Source organism: Physella acuta, unplaced genomic scaffold (genome assembly GCF_028476545.2).
Source record: "Physella acuta isolate Inbredline_101_S28 unplaced genomic scaffold, ASM2847654v3 ptg000565l, whole genome shotgun sequence".
NCBI lineage: Eukaryota > Metazoa > Mollusca > Gastropoda > Physidae > Physella > Physella acuta.
Window position 1 is genome coordinate 428,353 of NW_026732084.1, and position 16,772 is coordinate 445,124.

At 35.3% G+C, this 16,772-nt stretch overlaps 1 protein-coding gene across 4 annotated transcripts in view; it reads right to left on the reverse strand.

Moving 5' to 3' along the window:
- The window catches only part of LOC131946603 (partitioning defective 3 homolog), a 78,819-nt gene that overhangs the window by 19,502 nt on the left and 42,545 nt on the right, over positions 1-16,772 (reverse strand). For all 4 annotated transcript variants that reach the window (XM_059307498.1, XM_059307496.1, XM_059307497.1 and 1 more), the window contains 3 exons: positions 15,963-16,490; positions 3,526-3,638; positions 2,971-3,110 (listed from right to left, as the gene is read on the reverse strand). In XM_059307498.1, coding sequence (XP_059163481.1) covers positions 2,971-3,110; positions 3,526-3,638; positions 15,963-16,490 — 781 coding nt within the window. The remainder of the gene's footprint in view (positions 1-2,970; positions 3,111-3,525; positions 3,639-15,962; positions 16,491-16,772) is intronic.

The window sequence follows — 16,772 nt, forward strand, 5'->3', positions numbered from 1 at the left end:
GATGAAAAAACAAACATGGAACTGACTAAAGAAAATAATGACCTGAGACATATCAGCCAATTCTTATAAGGAAATTTTGAATAATGTAGTATGTGATGTGTACTTCCAGAGAACATTAACATTTTAAAAATGTGAGCAAGATAGGAATAAGTCATAACATGACTTGTATAAATATGTTCTACCACTATTTTAATTTAGTAATGAAAATGAACATACATTTTATTGTATTTTATGATTTGTATGTATACTGTATATCTTGTTAAGTAATGAACATGATTATGGCAGTATGACCTGACAGATGTGGTAATTATATGTAATAAGATGTGGTAATTTACATATATTATGATGAGGAGTTGACCTCAACCATTGAAGTAGGGAAATCAAGGATATGATTTGCCCATGGGAGCTATTACATAGCTATGATTTTGTTCTAATAGGAGAAAGTTTTCCTTAGTTAGATTTATTTGAGATGCACTAAGAGGCAATATTCCTTAGTGAGGTTTAATGATTTTTGTTTGTTACACTAAGAGGAGATATTCCTTAGTTAGAGTCATTTGTTCTTATTAAACTAGGAAGGTTTACCTAAGTTACAATTTTTCTTTACACTTTGCCATGTATTGACTATAAGTAATTTGTTACTTTCTTATTGCTAGGTTTAGGAACTCGATGGTTTATTGGATGTGATATCAATTGAGGATATATTTTCTGATTTGATGGTTGGACCCAGTATTTTCCCTGTTTCCCTTGTAGAGTAGTTGTATTGTCGTAGTCACCCATTCATGCTGGATGCTGTCTGGTTGATACGTAACATAGTTATTTGAGGGATATTGATTATGGTTTTTTGGATCTCGATGGTTTGCCGAGATATTTTGTTTGTCCCGGGGTCATGGAAAATTGTCCTCCATTGGATATTATATTTGTATACTGATAGTTGGTTGGGCGTCGTCATGCACCATTAGTTGTTATGGCAAGTGAAATATGTGATTAAGTTATATCGTTATATCTAATGTACAATGTGCTAAATTATTACACCATAAGAGGTTTTATTTTCTTGGTTGGATAATGAACCCATTAGCTTAGTGTTGTTTTGTGGAGATAATTGATCTTCATTGCTAAATAGTTGATTTTGTTTTGCGAGACTGAGGATGCAGTCCGTTGTATTTTTGGGTATCTCGAGGTTGTGCCGAGTACCTGGTTGTTGTTTTAGGGGTTCATGGGAAATACTCCTCTATGGGATATAGTATTGGCTTATTGATAGTTCTCATTTAATTTAAAAAAGTGTACATATAAAATAATTTAGGATGTTCATTAACAAGTTCTTTTTCCACATGATTTTTGTTTCACTGTTATGTTATCATGAAGATTTTATGGTGAATGTGATCTATATAACAAAAAAAAAAAAATAATTAATAAATTAATTTTTTTTTAAACGGGAGAAAGGGCGTATAACAGTGAAACATTGTTGTATCGTAGCTTGGGAGTGTGTTTTTGAGATTGCATCAGAAAAGGACGGTAGCGGTGCGCATGCGTAGAAAAAAAGAAGAACATGGCGTAAGTTGGCTGTACACGCTGTCTATGTGAAGACAAAATAAATGTATATAGAACGTAAAAGAAGGCTCGTCTTGTGATTTCGTATGTGATAGATGAAAGGTAGGAGAAGGCCTGTGGGAAATTTATATCGTGAACCCAGTCACACAAAAACATTGTGACAAAAGGCATGCGCATAAAAATAATGAATGGGAAGAGATGCATTGATACGCTTGACCAATCATATTATAGTACAGTAAATCAAAATAATTCACGATAGGTTGCAACTAACCACGAGTGCTAGGCAGCCATCTTGTTTCTAGATAAACAATAATTGCAACTTTGCCAAGAAGAGTACTGTTGATTGTCATTGGAACACTATTTAACACTGTTTAGTACGCTTTATACTAAGCTGAAACAATACGTCATGGACATGTCTGTCAGTTTTAAGAATGTACAAAGTCCATCCCCTTTTTCCCCTACTCTCTATTCAACCAACGGCCAGTTTATAATCTTGTTACATCATTATGTGAAAGGCTTGAACGCGTTCATCAGACTTTACATTGAACTGTAAACGACACATGTGTTAATGTGTATGCCCTTCGATCCCTGTGGGGTTTGCTAGCAACTAATGTAAATACTAGATGGGAAAGCTGATAAGCATTCACTTAAGGCCTTTATAGAAACATAGTGCTCGACCCTATCTAAACGGATGTGTTATTCATGGTTAAATAAACATTCGTAATCTATGGCTCATTCTATCCAGCAGTAGGGAGGAGTGAGGTGGGGGGGGGGGGGTGTATTGCCTCAAGCACTGTACCAAGGAATGTGTAGTAGGCTATTAATCAATAGGCAATAAACTTGTGTAAGCTACAATTTAAGTAGGGATAGACATTTTATTGAAGTGAGAAGACTGGCTAACAAACAGAACTTAATCTGGTTTGATGACAGTTGTTCTGACATTAACACTAAATCTTACAACATAAGTCAATGTTGACTTTATTAGTCAAATGGTTCCTCCACACATAACAAGAAGTCTTTTTCTGTTTTTCTATAAGAGGAAACGCAGTGCCTTTTTCCGCCCTTCTTTTCACGTTTTCTCTATTTTGCATTTTTACTCAAAATTCAACATTCAAATTGCTAAGGCTTTGGGGGGGGGGGGGGGGGGGGGGCTTGGGGGTGGGGTGGTCGAGGTGTGTTCTATCCCATTATTAATGTACACTCAAGGCTTTCACACAGCATAGCATGCTCTGTGGTAGTGTGTGCCCCTACAAACATGATCTAAGAAATATAAAACTCAGTTTTAGAGAAAAGGTCACTCATCTATGGACTATGGACATAGGATTGGTAACACATTGATGAAACACTCTTAAAATATTTCAACGGGCTTGCTAGTATATATATTCATATATATGTATATATATTAATATAAAGTGTAATTACCTTTGTTTTCTTTGCCAGCTTTAGCGAGTTTGTATATTTCAGTAGAACGTGGGTCTAAATGGCCTTTTCGTTTTTCAGACATACTCTGTCTGCCAAAGCCTTCTCTTGCAAATGGAAGTAGTAAATCATCATTGGGACTTCTTAAATAAAAATTTAGAAAGGTTTTATATGGATACTTACACAAAAGAAATGTATTTTCAATCATTAAGCTTACTTTCCTTTTTATAAGCAGCTGCTCTTTTAAATTTCGCGATCTAATGATGGCGTTTAAAGCAATTATTCTTTATTACATAAATTAGGTCTAGGAATCACTAAAAAAATGACTTGTATGTTCATTTAAAAAAAACAAAAAAAAAAAAAAAACCTTTCAAATAGCAAGCTTTTAAAGAAAATAAAACTAAATTGCTTTCTTTCATAAAAGCTTTGGTTATTCATGAAATAATTTACATATTTTATAACCTAAGCTTTATTTAAACAAAGTGATTTTTTCAAACTTGATATTATAAAACTGAATACTTTATTTCAATTTTTTGCCACAAAAGCTTTGCAACTTACAAATTATCTTCTTCTTTGCTAGAGGTCGGAGCTAAACATGCACCCTCTTCATCCGACGGAGAATTTCTTGGATTATGCATAAATCCAATAGTGGAATGTGGTCTATGAAGAGCCTATATAAAAGAGTTGAGTAAATATAAATGTATAAATATATAAATAAATAAAAATAAAATAAATAAATATATGTATGGATATAAATGTATATATATGTGTATAAATGAATATATACATATATGTATATAAATATCAATGAATATATACATATATGTACATAAAGATATATATGTGTATATACATATATGTATACATACATATACGTATACATACATCTATGTGTACATACATACATGTGTACATACAAATACATGTATGTGCACAGACATGTATGTGCACACATATGTATGTGCACACATATGTATGTGCACACATATGTATGTGCACACATATGTATGTGCACACATATGTATGTGCACACATATGTATGTGCACACATATGTATGTGCACAAATATGTATGTGAATAAATATGTATGTGCACCAAAATGTATGTGCACAAATATGTATGTGTACAAATATGTATGTGTACAAATATGTATGTGTACAAATATGTATGTGTACAAATATATATGTATATAAATATATATGTATATAAATATATGTATATATATATACACATATTTTGGTGTATAAATATATCTATATATAAGCCTATATATAAATATATATATATATATATAATAGATATAAAAAAATATAAACGATAAATATATAAATATTCTATATATTTAATATATATATTATATATAATATATATATATTTATCTGCCAGAGGGTTTGAACTTCAGACTTTTTAAATTAAACAACCATGAGCTTAGTTGACTCGACCACGGCTCCAACACAATTAAGCATATGTGTCAACTGGTTATACGCCATTGAGGCCATTGACTCTGATTTCTGCCTGCTTCTCTTTTTGGATTTGCTTCCATAGCCTTTGTCCAACCAAAAACAATCTATAAGGCAGCAGTTGCTTGATTTTGGAGTTGTCTCTCCAAGAAGAGTGACTGTCCCTAGCTAACGAGCCTCATCTGCCCGAGGGTTCGAACTCGAGACTTTTCGGTTTAGAAACCATGAGCTTTACCAACTTGACTACTCCGACCCATTATACAGTATCAAAATCACGTATTAATTTGCGAATAGCTTAGTTTTTTAACATTTATATACATTTATTTAATCTATGTATATTAAATATATATATAAATAATATTTATAGGTAGCATTTAGGATGTTGTTAGTCAATTTGAACAATTATTTTATTGATCTGTCATATACTTTTTATTTACTTTTAAAAAAAATTATGGTAAAATATACTAAAATGAATTAGTATAACTTAAGCAGAAAAAAATTATCTTTATTTATTGATTTTAAATAACATTTAATTTGAAAATGTAAATAGAAGAAAAATTATACCTTAACGTGTAATGTAGACGACATAAAAATGTATTAGAAATAAAATAATGTTATACAAATTGAATGTTCAAAACATCTGAAATATTTTTCAAAAAGGTGATTGGGGCTTTAGATTCATAACGTTAAATCAGTGTTTTAATTGCAAGATCAACACAAACATGACACTAACATGTCTTTGCAAGCTTTTTGCCGAGCATCAATCTGACTTCTTTAAGTACAGATGCCTTTCTGCAATGTAATGAAAGAGGCCAAATGTCGGTAATAACCATTTATACTGTTTTGCTTGAATAGTACTACATATAACTTTGAACTACCCTTCTCCCTACCATCAGCATCAAGATTTAATTCATTCTGTGTGCAAGTTCCTAATAAGAATTGTCACTGAATTATATACATTAGTACACACAGCAATACTATAATAATTAATAGCTTAATATAGTTAGTGTCTATACATATAATTCTTTTAATGGGGACCATTCAAGACGCCACGTAAACGCACGCTGTTACTCACCCGCTCTCAAGGCATATAGCTACCACCCCCACCTTTCTAGTGAGCTAAAGTTCACCCCAAATGTTTACAATCATAGAGCCGGCTCGAATTAAAAACGGCTATTACAGGCAGATAGTTTAGCTTTTAAACCATTTGATTGAAACTACGGAAAGGTAAGAAGTTCTGCTTGATCTTTTCATTGTCGACCGTAAATTGACATCGTGGATGCCTGCTTTCACTGTGGCAGGGTGGTGGTGGGGGGGGGGGGGGAAATGGAAGGGAGGGTAGTGTTGAATTCACTAACTATGAAGTACTGAAAAGTAGAAAATAAAACAACTAAATAGCCCAGCAGGTCAGCTTGTCTTAAATAAAAGTGGTTTCTGTTACTCTAAAATAACACTCTAAGTCCTTTTTACTTGTAAAACAGTTTTTTTTTTAAAATTTAAAAATGTGAATGTAACAAAAATAGAAATTAAAAATTACTTTTTCAACACTTATGTTTTCAATTTGCTTCTATATTCAACAAGTCTGATTGTAATCTTAACTTTTTAGTTCATGGGCTGGACAATGAGATTGGCCAGAATATCTAAAATAGGATAGGGCCTACTTTCTATTTTCAAATACATATGGTGTTATAAATATTTTAATATTTTAATTATTAGGCTGATAAAAAATTGAGCCAATAATGTATCATTTAGATATTATTATTTATGTTTTAGGAAGTTTAGCTAGTTTTGTATTTTTCCCCTAATACTGCCAAAACAAGATACGCTAGAGGGGTCACTAGAGTTCAGATTAATTTAGAAATCTTCAGGCCTATAGAGTTTACAGGATTTGGGGTCATAGTGAGTTCACATAAGCTTAGAAATCAATAACAGTTGCTACAAGGAGGGGAAGGAGATTGTCATCTTAACCAATCTAGCCAACTTTTATAAACCTTTTAGAACTGAGGTCCTAAAATCAAATGGAAAACAGCAGGATATTGTATAAATGGAGTAGGAGGGGAGACTACCACGTATGCAAAAGAAACTGGGTTCAGGAAATGTCAGCTAAGTTTCTTTCAAGGAACGGCAACAATTGAGAATACTTTCCCATGAGTTTAAAAAATAATTTTTTTTTATTGTGGAAATATTTTTTTTTTTAAATCAGCAAACAAAAAAATCCAGACAGAACATTTGAATTCTGAAAAAAATTAAAAAATCAGCAGAAAATTCACATTCTTTGTTATTAAAATGGACACTACATACACTTGACCTACATACAGGTATGTATTCCCTTAGGGTTACACTAAAGCACCATTTCCTCTTTCTGTCTGAGACTGTTATTAATGAAGATCTGTACCTTGTTGGTGCAGATCATGGAGGCTCTCCATGTCTTTGCTCCATTTAGCTAAAATCGCTCGTACATTTGAATTTAGAATCCTGAATTTTGTTGTGTTGGATGTCTTCCTCTGTGCTGATTGGCTGATCTTGCTAGAAAAATTCCTCCACATCTTTTACATGTCTTCCTTCTATTGTTACTGGGAGATCTCATTATTGTTGGTACTCATTACTTCTATCTTTTCTTTGTTGATCTTAAGACCTAGGTGCTTTGAGATAGCTCCAAATGCATTCACTTGCATGCACAAACTCTAGATCCTCAAGATTCCCATTGAATGTCCTCTGCATACTTTATCCACCAGGCCATATGATTCCCAATGAATGTCCTCTGCATACTTTATCCACCAGGCCATATTATTCCCATTGAATGTCCTCTGCATACTTTATCCACCAGGCCATATGATTCCCAATGAATGTCCTCTGCATACTTTATCCACCAGGCCATATGATTCCCAATGAATGTCCTCTGCATACTTTATCCACCAGGCCATATTATTCCCAATGAATGTCCTCTGCATACTTTATCCACCAGGCCATATTATTCCCAATGAATGTCCTCTGCATACTTTATCCACCAGGCCATATGAGTGACCCAATTGAGAACCACCAGGATAAGACAACTATATATATCCTTGTCTAACGGATTTGGTGATCTGGAACTCTTCAGACAGTTTCCCAGCTTGGCTAACTTGGCATGAAAATCCCTGTGTAATCTGAATTATTACCACTAACTTTTCTGGTTCAACATAATGCCTAAACAGATTCCAAATTGTTTGCCTAACCACGCTATCAGAGGCCTTCTCTATGACAACAAATTAGATGTAAAGTGGGGTTTGCCATTCTATCATTTGTTCTATGATGATTCTAAGTGGGACTATCTCATCTATATAAGACCTTTCATTCACAGGCTTGCTTGAATATTTTCCAGGTGTGTTCTATTAAAATAAAAATTTTTTTTTTTTTCATCTGTAGAGCTTCCAACCGGTTTTTAAGGGTGATCTGAAAGGTTTTTCTGCTATCTTGTGACTGGAGTTTACTTACATTAAACTTTATTTGTAAATATATTTCTTGTTGCCTCTTCTTTGCCTGTAGCTTATCTTCAGTTTAGCAACAACCAGGTGGTGATCTAATGTAGTCTCCTTGTTTTGTTTTCACATCTGAAGTGAGGCCCTCCAGTGACGCCGTGCTGTGACATGATCAATCTGGTTTTCAGTATGATGATCTGGTCAAATCCAGGCTATATGACAATTTCGCTGGGGAAAAGTTTGCACCTATGGTTTGAGGCAATAAAGTTTGTGAAGAGTTCTCCATTCTTATTCATTTCCCCTTGCTTCCCTCTTCATTTCTATGCCTCTAACAATGTGATCAGACACAGGTTCCCATTCCATCTGGCTTTGTCAGTAGCAAGGCTACACCTGCTTCAAGTGGGTTCTCATTTTGTTGTTTCTCCCATCTGGATTTTTGTCTCTCCAAAAGTGTTCCATCTTGTTTTGCAAAGGCCAAGCACTGTAAGATGTTACTGTTGCATTTCTTTCACTGCCTGTGCTCACCTCCCTGTTTCCCACAGTATTCTAATGCTCTTTTTTTTCTATAAGAATAGGTTTCTTTAAAGACAGTATTTTTGGGGGCTTCAATTTGGGTTTTAAAGAAAGGAGTCCACTCTATCGCTTCCTTGCAGGTTTAGCTGCATTGCTTCATACTTAGGATAAGTAGCCCTGATTGCTCCAAAGACTGGGTTAACATGCGCTACAAATCAATTAAAAAGTCTTTATTTGGATCTACCTCAAGAGTACAAGGTGATACCCACATGATGTTGAGCAGACTAAATGATGATCAGAGTTGCATTTGCAAATGTTAAAGTCATGCAAAATGGTAGTAAGCTAAAAATAACTGTTTATTAAAAAAGACTACAGTATTCAAACTTTAAATTTTATACAAGTGTTTCTCTGTTTTATTAAGTTTTGAGTGGGCTAAGAAAACAATAAACCGGGAGTGATCTCCCCAAAACTTTCTCGAATATTCTTATATAACTTGGAATATAGACATGATTTTTAATTACTTAAACTTTTAAAAATAGAATAGAATCTCATAGAAAAAAGAATTGCACACCAAGCGAACGCCAAAACAAAATGTGCATAATAGTGCGCAATATTTATTAGTACTTTATAAATTTACATGTGTTTTTTTTAGAAATAGGAAATAGTGTAAATTAGTACTTCCTGTCAACGGAAATTACTCAAAATTTGACAGATGGTAGAGAATTAGGTCCTTTACTTACTTGTGAAATTTCATTTATCTATCCTAAATAGTACTCAAGTTATAGGCTTTTGAAAAATTCAAAGAAGAAAAAGTACCACTTCCGGTTATCGGAAATGGCTCAAAAGTTGATACGGATCTACGATTTTGATAAAATACTTATATATGAAATTTCATCAACCTAGCTGTAACGGTACTCAAGTTATCGTGTTTACACACAGACAGACAGACACACACACAGACAGACACACAGACAAGATTGTAAAATTATGTTTTTCCGTATCAGTGAGGTGTAAAACGTCGAGATTTGTAAAAATCTCGAATTTTTTTTTGCACGATTACAAGACTTTCTCTATACTTCGTATATACGAGAAAGTAAAAATAGCAGCGAAATAAATGACCCATGGCAGTGGATGTTATACTGTCTACAAATGCAGGTTTGGCAAATAACAGATAAGTGATGAAAAGGCTCTTGAGTCTTAATAATTAAAACAATTTATAGAATGTCAACATTTTCAAGTTTAAAAAGTCTTATTTTGATTTTTAACTGCAAACTAGGAAATGTTTTAACTCAAATTTTGCAAACCCTGAAATAGATAATCGGGAATAATGCCACCCCTGAAACAATTTGAAACTGTAGCGATGATTGTAAATGCTGGGTGAAGGACTTTTTAAAAAAGTTTGCACCATTACAGCACCATGTCAAAAAACCAGTGAGACTTGTTTTCCCTTGAGAAACTGGCTAAATTAGGCTAATGCCTATTCCAAATACCGCAATATTTAGGTGAAGAAAAAATTCCTGGCTTTCATGAAGATATCCCTACATTCATCAAATTTACAGACATCACAGCCTGAAAATCTATATATATAAAAACCAATTTATGTCTGTGTGTCTTTTGTGCATTACCACACCTCTTATCACATCGCCGTGAAACTTTGGGAAGTTGTTGAGAATATTCCTGGGGAGGTTTCTGCGAAAAAATTTTTTTCAAATTCGCAGGGGTGGCGCCCCGGCAGGGCGCGATTTGTTTTTCTCTATATACGGTATATAAAAATAAAAGTCTATTTTGATTTCACACTGTTCATCCGATAGGCATGAAACTTTGGGGAGTTAATTAGAACACTCTAGGGAAGGGTTCTGTAAAAAAATCATTTTTAATTTCGTAAGGGCGGCGGCACGAGAGGGTGTGATTTTTCTCTATATACGGTAAATAAAAATAATAAAAGTGAATTGCCGTGACACCATTCACACGATCGCCATGAAACTTTAGGAAGTTGTTGAGAATATACCTGGGGAGGTTTCTGCGAAAAAAAAAAAATTTCAAATTCGCAGGCGCGATTTGTTTTTTTCTATATACGGTATATAAAAATAAAAGTCGATTTTGGTTTGGCATCGTTCATCCGATAGCCATGAGACTTTGGGGAGTTCATTATACCACTCTAGGGAAGGGTTCTGTAAAAAAATAATTTTTAATTTCGTAAGGGCGGCGCCACGGGAGGGTCAGATTTTTCTCTATTTACGGTATATAAAAATAATAAAACGTGAATTGCAGTGACACTGTTCATCCGATAGGCATGGAACTTTGGGGAGTTCATTATAAAACTCTAGGGAAGGGTTCTGTAAAAAATCATTTTTAATTTCGCATGGGCGGCGCCACGGGCGGCTGCGATTTTTCTCTATATACGGTTTATAAAATTTTCGGTTTTACACCGTTCATCCGTGTACCATGAAACTTTGGGGAGATGATTAGATCACTCAATGGTAGGGTTCTGCAAAAAAATATTGTTTAATATTGCAAGGGCGGTGCCCGCCGGGGGGGGGGGGGGGGATTTTTTTTTCTCTATACACGGTATATAAAAAATAAAACTCGGATGCGGTTCATCCGAGTGCCATGAAACTTTAGGGAGTAGATGAGAATACCCCCGAGAATATTTCTGCGAAAAAGAAAACTTAAGTTTCTTACGGGTGGCGCCATATAGGGTACAACTTTTGTCAATACACGGTTTGGTGCCCAGAGTTTTAGAGCGACTAAGTTGGCACTTGGCATCCGTTAATCGAGCGTCCTGCATACCGAGTAAGGGGTACTACTATATTCAGCGGTAAAACTACAACAGGCTTCTAAAAATAACTTTGTAACGCGAGGAAATCCTTCTGTACAGTTTCGTCACCTTGCGAAAGATAAAAAAATAACTTTTTGAATATGAGGAGCCTACTGTAGAGTTTCGTCACTTTGCGAATGATGCAATAAGCATCTATTATTAGACAATCCAGTCAGAAATTGAGATCGAGCATCTAATAATAGACCATTAGTAACGCTAGCATATTGCATCAGTCAAAACACGTCAAATAATTTTTTTAAGTGTTAAAGAAAAAAATCCTGTTCATTTGTGTCACTTTAGCGAATGACGCATTCTGCGTCATTGTTAACAGGATGCTATTTGGCACGATGGCGCCAGTTAGTTTAAGGAGCCAGGGGCCGTACGTGGCGCCTATGCGGTAGTGTAATCGACGGGGGTGCTCCTGAGAGCGCCCCTCTACGTCCCTGACACATGGGTGGTAACTGAAGTGTGTTCTACCTGATTATTTCGGTGAGTGATTATTGTACACATAAGGTTTTCACGCGGTAGTGTAGGTAAACCCGTGTCCCGGTGTTTATGATCCAAGCGCAGGCATTGTTTACATTTAAATAACTCACTTTTAGAAAACAAAGTTACCCGTCTAAGAATATAGGATTGGTAACGTATGGATGAAACCCTTCTTCTATCCCCGCGGCAACGCACGGGGGTCGGGTATACTAGTTATATTATAAAATTCCTGGCTTTTTCCTGGATTGCTGGCTCAGTGGGAACCCTGTATTCAAAGTATTGGTATCTTAGAAACTAGAAAAACAGTAAAATACCATATCCTATTTTGGAGATCCCAAAAACATTAAAAGAACCCTGAGCATAAGATCTTATTTTGTCTTCCTCTGAAAGTTATGAAGTTAATATATTCACACAGATATAGATCTAGAGTAAAGTACTAATTGCAAAATAGCTCTAAATGTGAAAGAAACCTGTGTATACAATCTAATAATTACGTGAAATTTTGTCCAGCAAACTGAAACTATATACAAATCAGAGGCGTAGCGAGGGCAGTTGACACCATTTAAGGGGGTGACACCATGGCGAAAAATTGCAAAATGTACAGAAGAATAATGCTTTTTGCCAGTTGCATGAATGATTAATTATGGGGCATATATTTAAATTATAAGCCTATGTAGGCAGACACACACACTCATATATAAATATATATATAAATATATATATATATATATATATATATATATATTTCTTGGGGGGGGGGGGGTGTGACACCATGAAGTGCCGCACTGGGTGACGTCACTGATACAAATTATTGGTTTTTTAGAACGTGGAAATTAAGTAAAGCGTGCGATTACTGAAAAATTGCTTAAAAGTTGATAGAAAACTACCAATCTATAATAATAGTTTTGCTGTGTGTGTATCTATCTGTCTATCTATCTGTCTGTCAAGAACGCTATAGAGAAAACACAAGCAGAGTAAAAACATGCATAGTAATTCGAAAAACAAAACGTGACGTCACATGGAGCATATAGTAAGAAATAGTCTCAAGCCGGAGAGTGCACACAGTAATAGGATGTCATTGATTCTCGAGTAAACATTAAATTTAAAAAGCCAATTTTGTCTAATCTTAAAAGTGGTGTGCATGCAGAGTTTCTTTCATGCAATTATTCGGGTAGGGGCTAAGCCCCCCCCCCCCCCCCCCTCAAAAGGAATGCCGTCATTGATACTATATAATAAAAAGACTGACATTACGGCCTAATTCATGTGTCTAATCTTAAAAGTAGTTTGTGTGCACAGTTTCTATCATTTATCTCTTGGGGTAGGGGCAAAACCCTTCTCCCCCTCCCACAGTAGCACGACTAATCCCTCCCCCCCTCCCCTCAGAAAAATGAAATATAAACGGAATTTATTCACCCCTGCAAAATTTCAAGTGCCCCACCGCCGGAGAAAAAAGCCTAAAACGAACAGTCTGCGTGAATGAAAGTTATCTGCCAAAAGTAGGAAACAGGTCTATCTTATAGAAGTACTCCACCCCACCCCACCCCACCCCACCGCTGGATAGTGCGTGAAGAACCGATGAGCCATAGATTACCAATGTTCATTCAACCGCGAATAACACATCTGTGTAGATAGGGTCAAGTACAGGGCCTAAGTGAATGCTTCTCAGCTATCCTATCTAGTATTTACATTCGTTGCTACCATACCCTATACGGAGAGATGGGCATACACATTAACACATGTGTCGTATACAGTCCGGTGTAAAGCCTGATGAACGCGTTCAAGCCTATCACAGCATGCCGTAACTAGATTATAAACCGGCCGTTGGTTGAATGGCGAGAAGGGAATGAAGGGGGTAAAGGGGATGGACAGTACATTCTTCAAACTGATAGTCATGTCCATGACGCATTGTTTCAGCTTAGTATAAAGCGTACGAAACAGTGTTTAATATTGTTCCAGTGATAATCAACAGTGCATTTCTAGGCCACGTTTCAATTTCTAAACTTAATGTTGATGTATAACTTTAAAACAACAAATAGAAGAGTCTACGCAAATGAGGTAAACAAACGAGACAGGCGATTGTTTTGTTTATCTAGAAACAAGATGGCTGCCTAGCACACGTGGTTAGTTGCAGCCTATCGTGAATTTTTTTGATTTACTGTACTATAATATGATTGGTCAAGCGTATCAATGAATCTCTTCCCCTTCATAATTTTTACGCGCATGCCCTTATATGGAGTTTGATATAAAATTTTACATTGTAGAAAACAACTTCTATCTCACTTATTTTTAGAACAAAAGAAAAGGTCACTACACCAGCGGGTACACGAGTGCTTGGCCCTTAGATTGCGGTAAAGTTTATGGTGCCCCGCGGGCCATAAATACATGTAATACCCGCTCGAAGATAGCCGCTGTCCGCGTAGTAGTGTGAAAACTTGTCGGGGGGTACCATGTTTCATATCGCAATAAACGGATAACCGTAAGCTGTAGAAGTCCGAGATGTTCGGGTTAGAGAGATAAAAGGTATTAGTATCGAATTAAGAAATAAAAATTTTGGGGAGCAAAATTACAATTTTATCGAAAACATGGGTATCTTGTTCCCTTAAGGGTATGTGTGTGGGGTGGGGGGTTTAGGGATATGACTTTGACTATGTTTAGTATCAATATGCAGTAACTACGCGAAGATCAAGCTTAATTCCAGTTAAAGTGCCGATTCTGGTCAGAAATCCGTTTTCAATGACATTTTTCGTTTCCGGTTAAATTTGAAGTTGAGGTGGTGATTTTGTTTTTGGTTTCAATTTAGAGAAAAAGACAACACTATCAACCTAGTCCCCATTGTATCCTTCCTCAACGGGCCATTTTTCTCGTCTATAATAATAGTTTCGCTGTCTGTGTATGTATCTATCTGTGTATCTATGTTTCTGTCAAGAACGCTTTTATTTATAGAGAAAACACAAGCAGAGTAAAAACTTTCATAGTAATTCGAAAAACGAAACGTGACGTCACATGGAGCATATAGTAAGAAATAGTCTCAAGCCGGAGAGTGCACACAGTAATATGACGTCATTGAAACTCAAGTAAACAATGAATTAAAATGCCAATTTTGTCTTATCTTAAAAGTTGTTTGTTCGAAGAGTTTTTCATTCATGCATCTGTTCGGGTTCTCCCCCTCCCCCGGAAGAATGTCTAACAGCCCCCCCCCCCCCCCAAAAAAAAATAGAAAAATAATTCATAAAGAAAATATATACTTTTACCAGTGTCTGCCTCCCCAGCCCCAGAGAATTTTATTGATTCAAGTGCCCCACCCATGGAAAAATGTCTGAAAGAAACACTGCATGATTGAGGTTTATGGGTCAAAAGTAGTAAACAGGTGTATATTATAGAAGTAGGCTCTAACTTTAACCTGTATGGTCTACAAATGCGACCAGTGTTTCTTTCAGACTTTTACCCCCAAAAATTTCCCCGGAGGTGGGGGGGGGGGGTACTTGAAATTTTCGGGGGTGAGGGTGGACTAAATTGTCTGGGTGGGGTGGACACTGGTATAAAAAATTTCTATATAAATTCTATTTCGTTGAATGGGACAGTAGACGTCTTTGTGGTGGAAGGGGGTGGGGAGACATTTTAATGTCATTTTCTGTTTCCGGTTCAATTTATGGTGAAGGTTTTGGTTTTGAGAAAAGAAACAACACTATCAACCTAGTGCCCGTTGTATCCTTCCTCAACGGGCCATTTATCTAATAGCATTTAATACTTATTAAGGAAATTTTGTTCTCCAGTTATCATGTTCACAGATACAAATGCTCAATATATTGCAAAACTGGGTTTTCCTGAATCAGGAGGGTGTAAAGTGTTGAAATTTGTCAAAATCTCTATTTAGATTTATGAACAATTACAATACTTCCTCTATACAAAAACAAAAAATTGGGTTTGCAATAATGTAACCTCAAAAAACTGTAATAAGCTGAACTCTCTCTTCTTCATTTCCCTCTGAGCAATTTTGATTAATAGGTGTGTATGATTATATGCAGCATAATTCAAACACTTTTTAAAAATAACTAGCTATGTTTTTCAAACATATTCACGTAATCAGTAAATATTAATAGGGAGAAATAAAATCATGAAATGCATAATTAAATTGACAAAGTACCAAACATTTTCCATAAATTCTAGTAGAACTAAAAGTTACATATATATGTAGTTTGCAGTCAGCTTGCAGTCATTTTTAATTATTAATTCACAATAATGGAAAAATTGTAAACTCACATTGTCTTTGCCATTTGGATAAAGCATTAGTCTTTCTTGAAAATGGGTAGAATTTGTAGGAGGCACATCTTTTGTGAATGAAGTTGAATCATTTAAACTGTCATGTGTGGCCTTCATGTAGGATTCGTTTCTTAATCCATTTCCTGTGAAATTTTCCATTAAACCAGAAACTTTTCGCAATCTAGTTGGAGGAATAGGGGAAGGCAGATCTTTATCAGCTCCAAATGTTTTAGGAAAAGTATAATCAGAAGCAGAAGAGGATCTTTGATGCAATATGTGTCCACTGTCAGAATATGACCCCAGGTACATGGTTTGAGTATTTATGTCTTTATTACTATTATCTGCTGAGTCTTCTTGTGGAAGTGTAATACTTTTATGACGTGAAACAGTTAACGTTATACACCCTGGAACTTGCCCATCTTCTAACATAGCTAATCGAAGGGCCTCCATAGCTGAAGTGTTTGCCAAACAATCCAACTTGACACCATTTACTTCTAAGAGCTGATCATTAACTTGTAACCTGCCATCCTAAATATTAAATAGAATGTATTAAAAAACCTTAAATTTGATGGGAAAAGAAAGAAAACATTTCATAAACAATGCTAACATTAGTCTAACAATACAAATTCAGTATACAGCTCAATTTTCACATAATTAGCTATATTTCATGAAAAAAATGATTTTTTTTTTGCAATATATATACATGGATGTTCGTTGCTAGCGTCCTATTTATCTGGAAGATTTTTAAAAAATATTTATTTAAAAAAAATAATAATCGATATTCATTCCTTCATTGCGTGATTCAGAGCT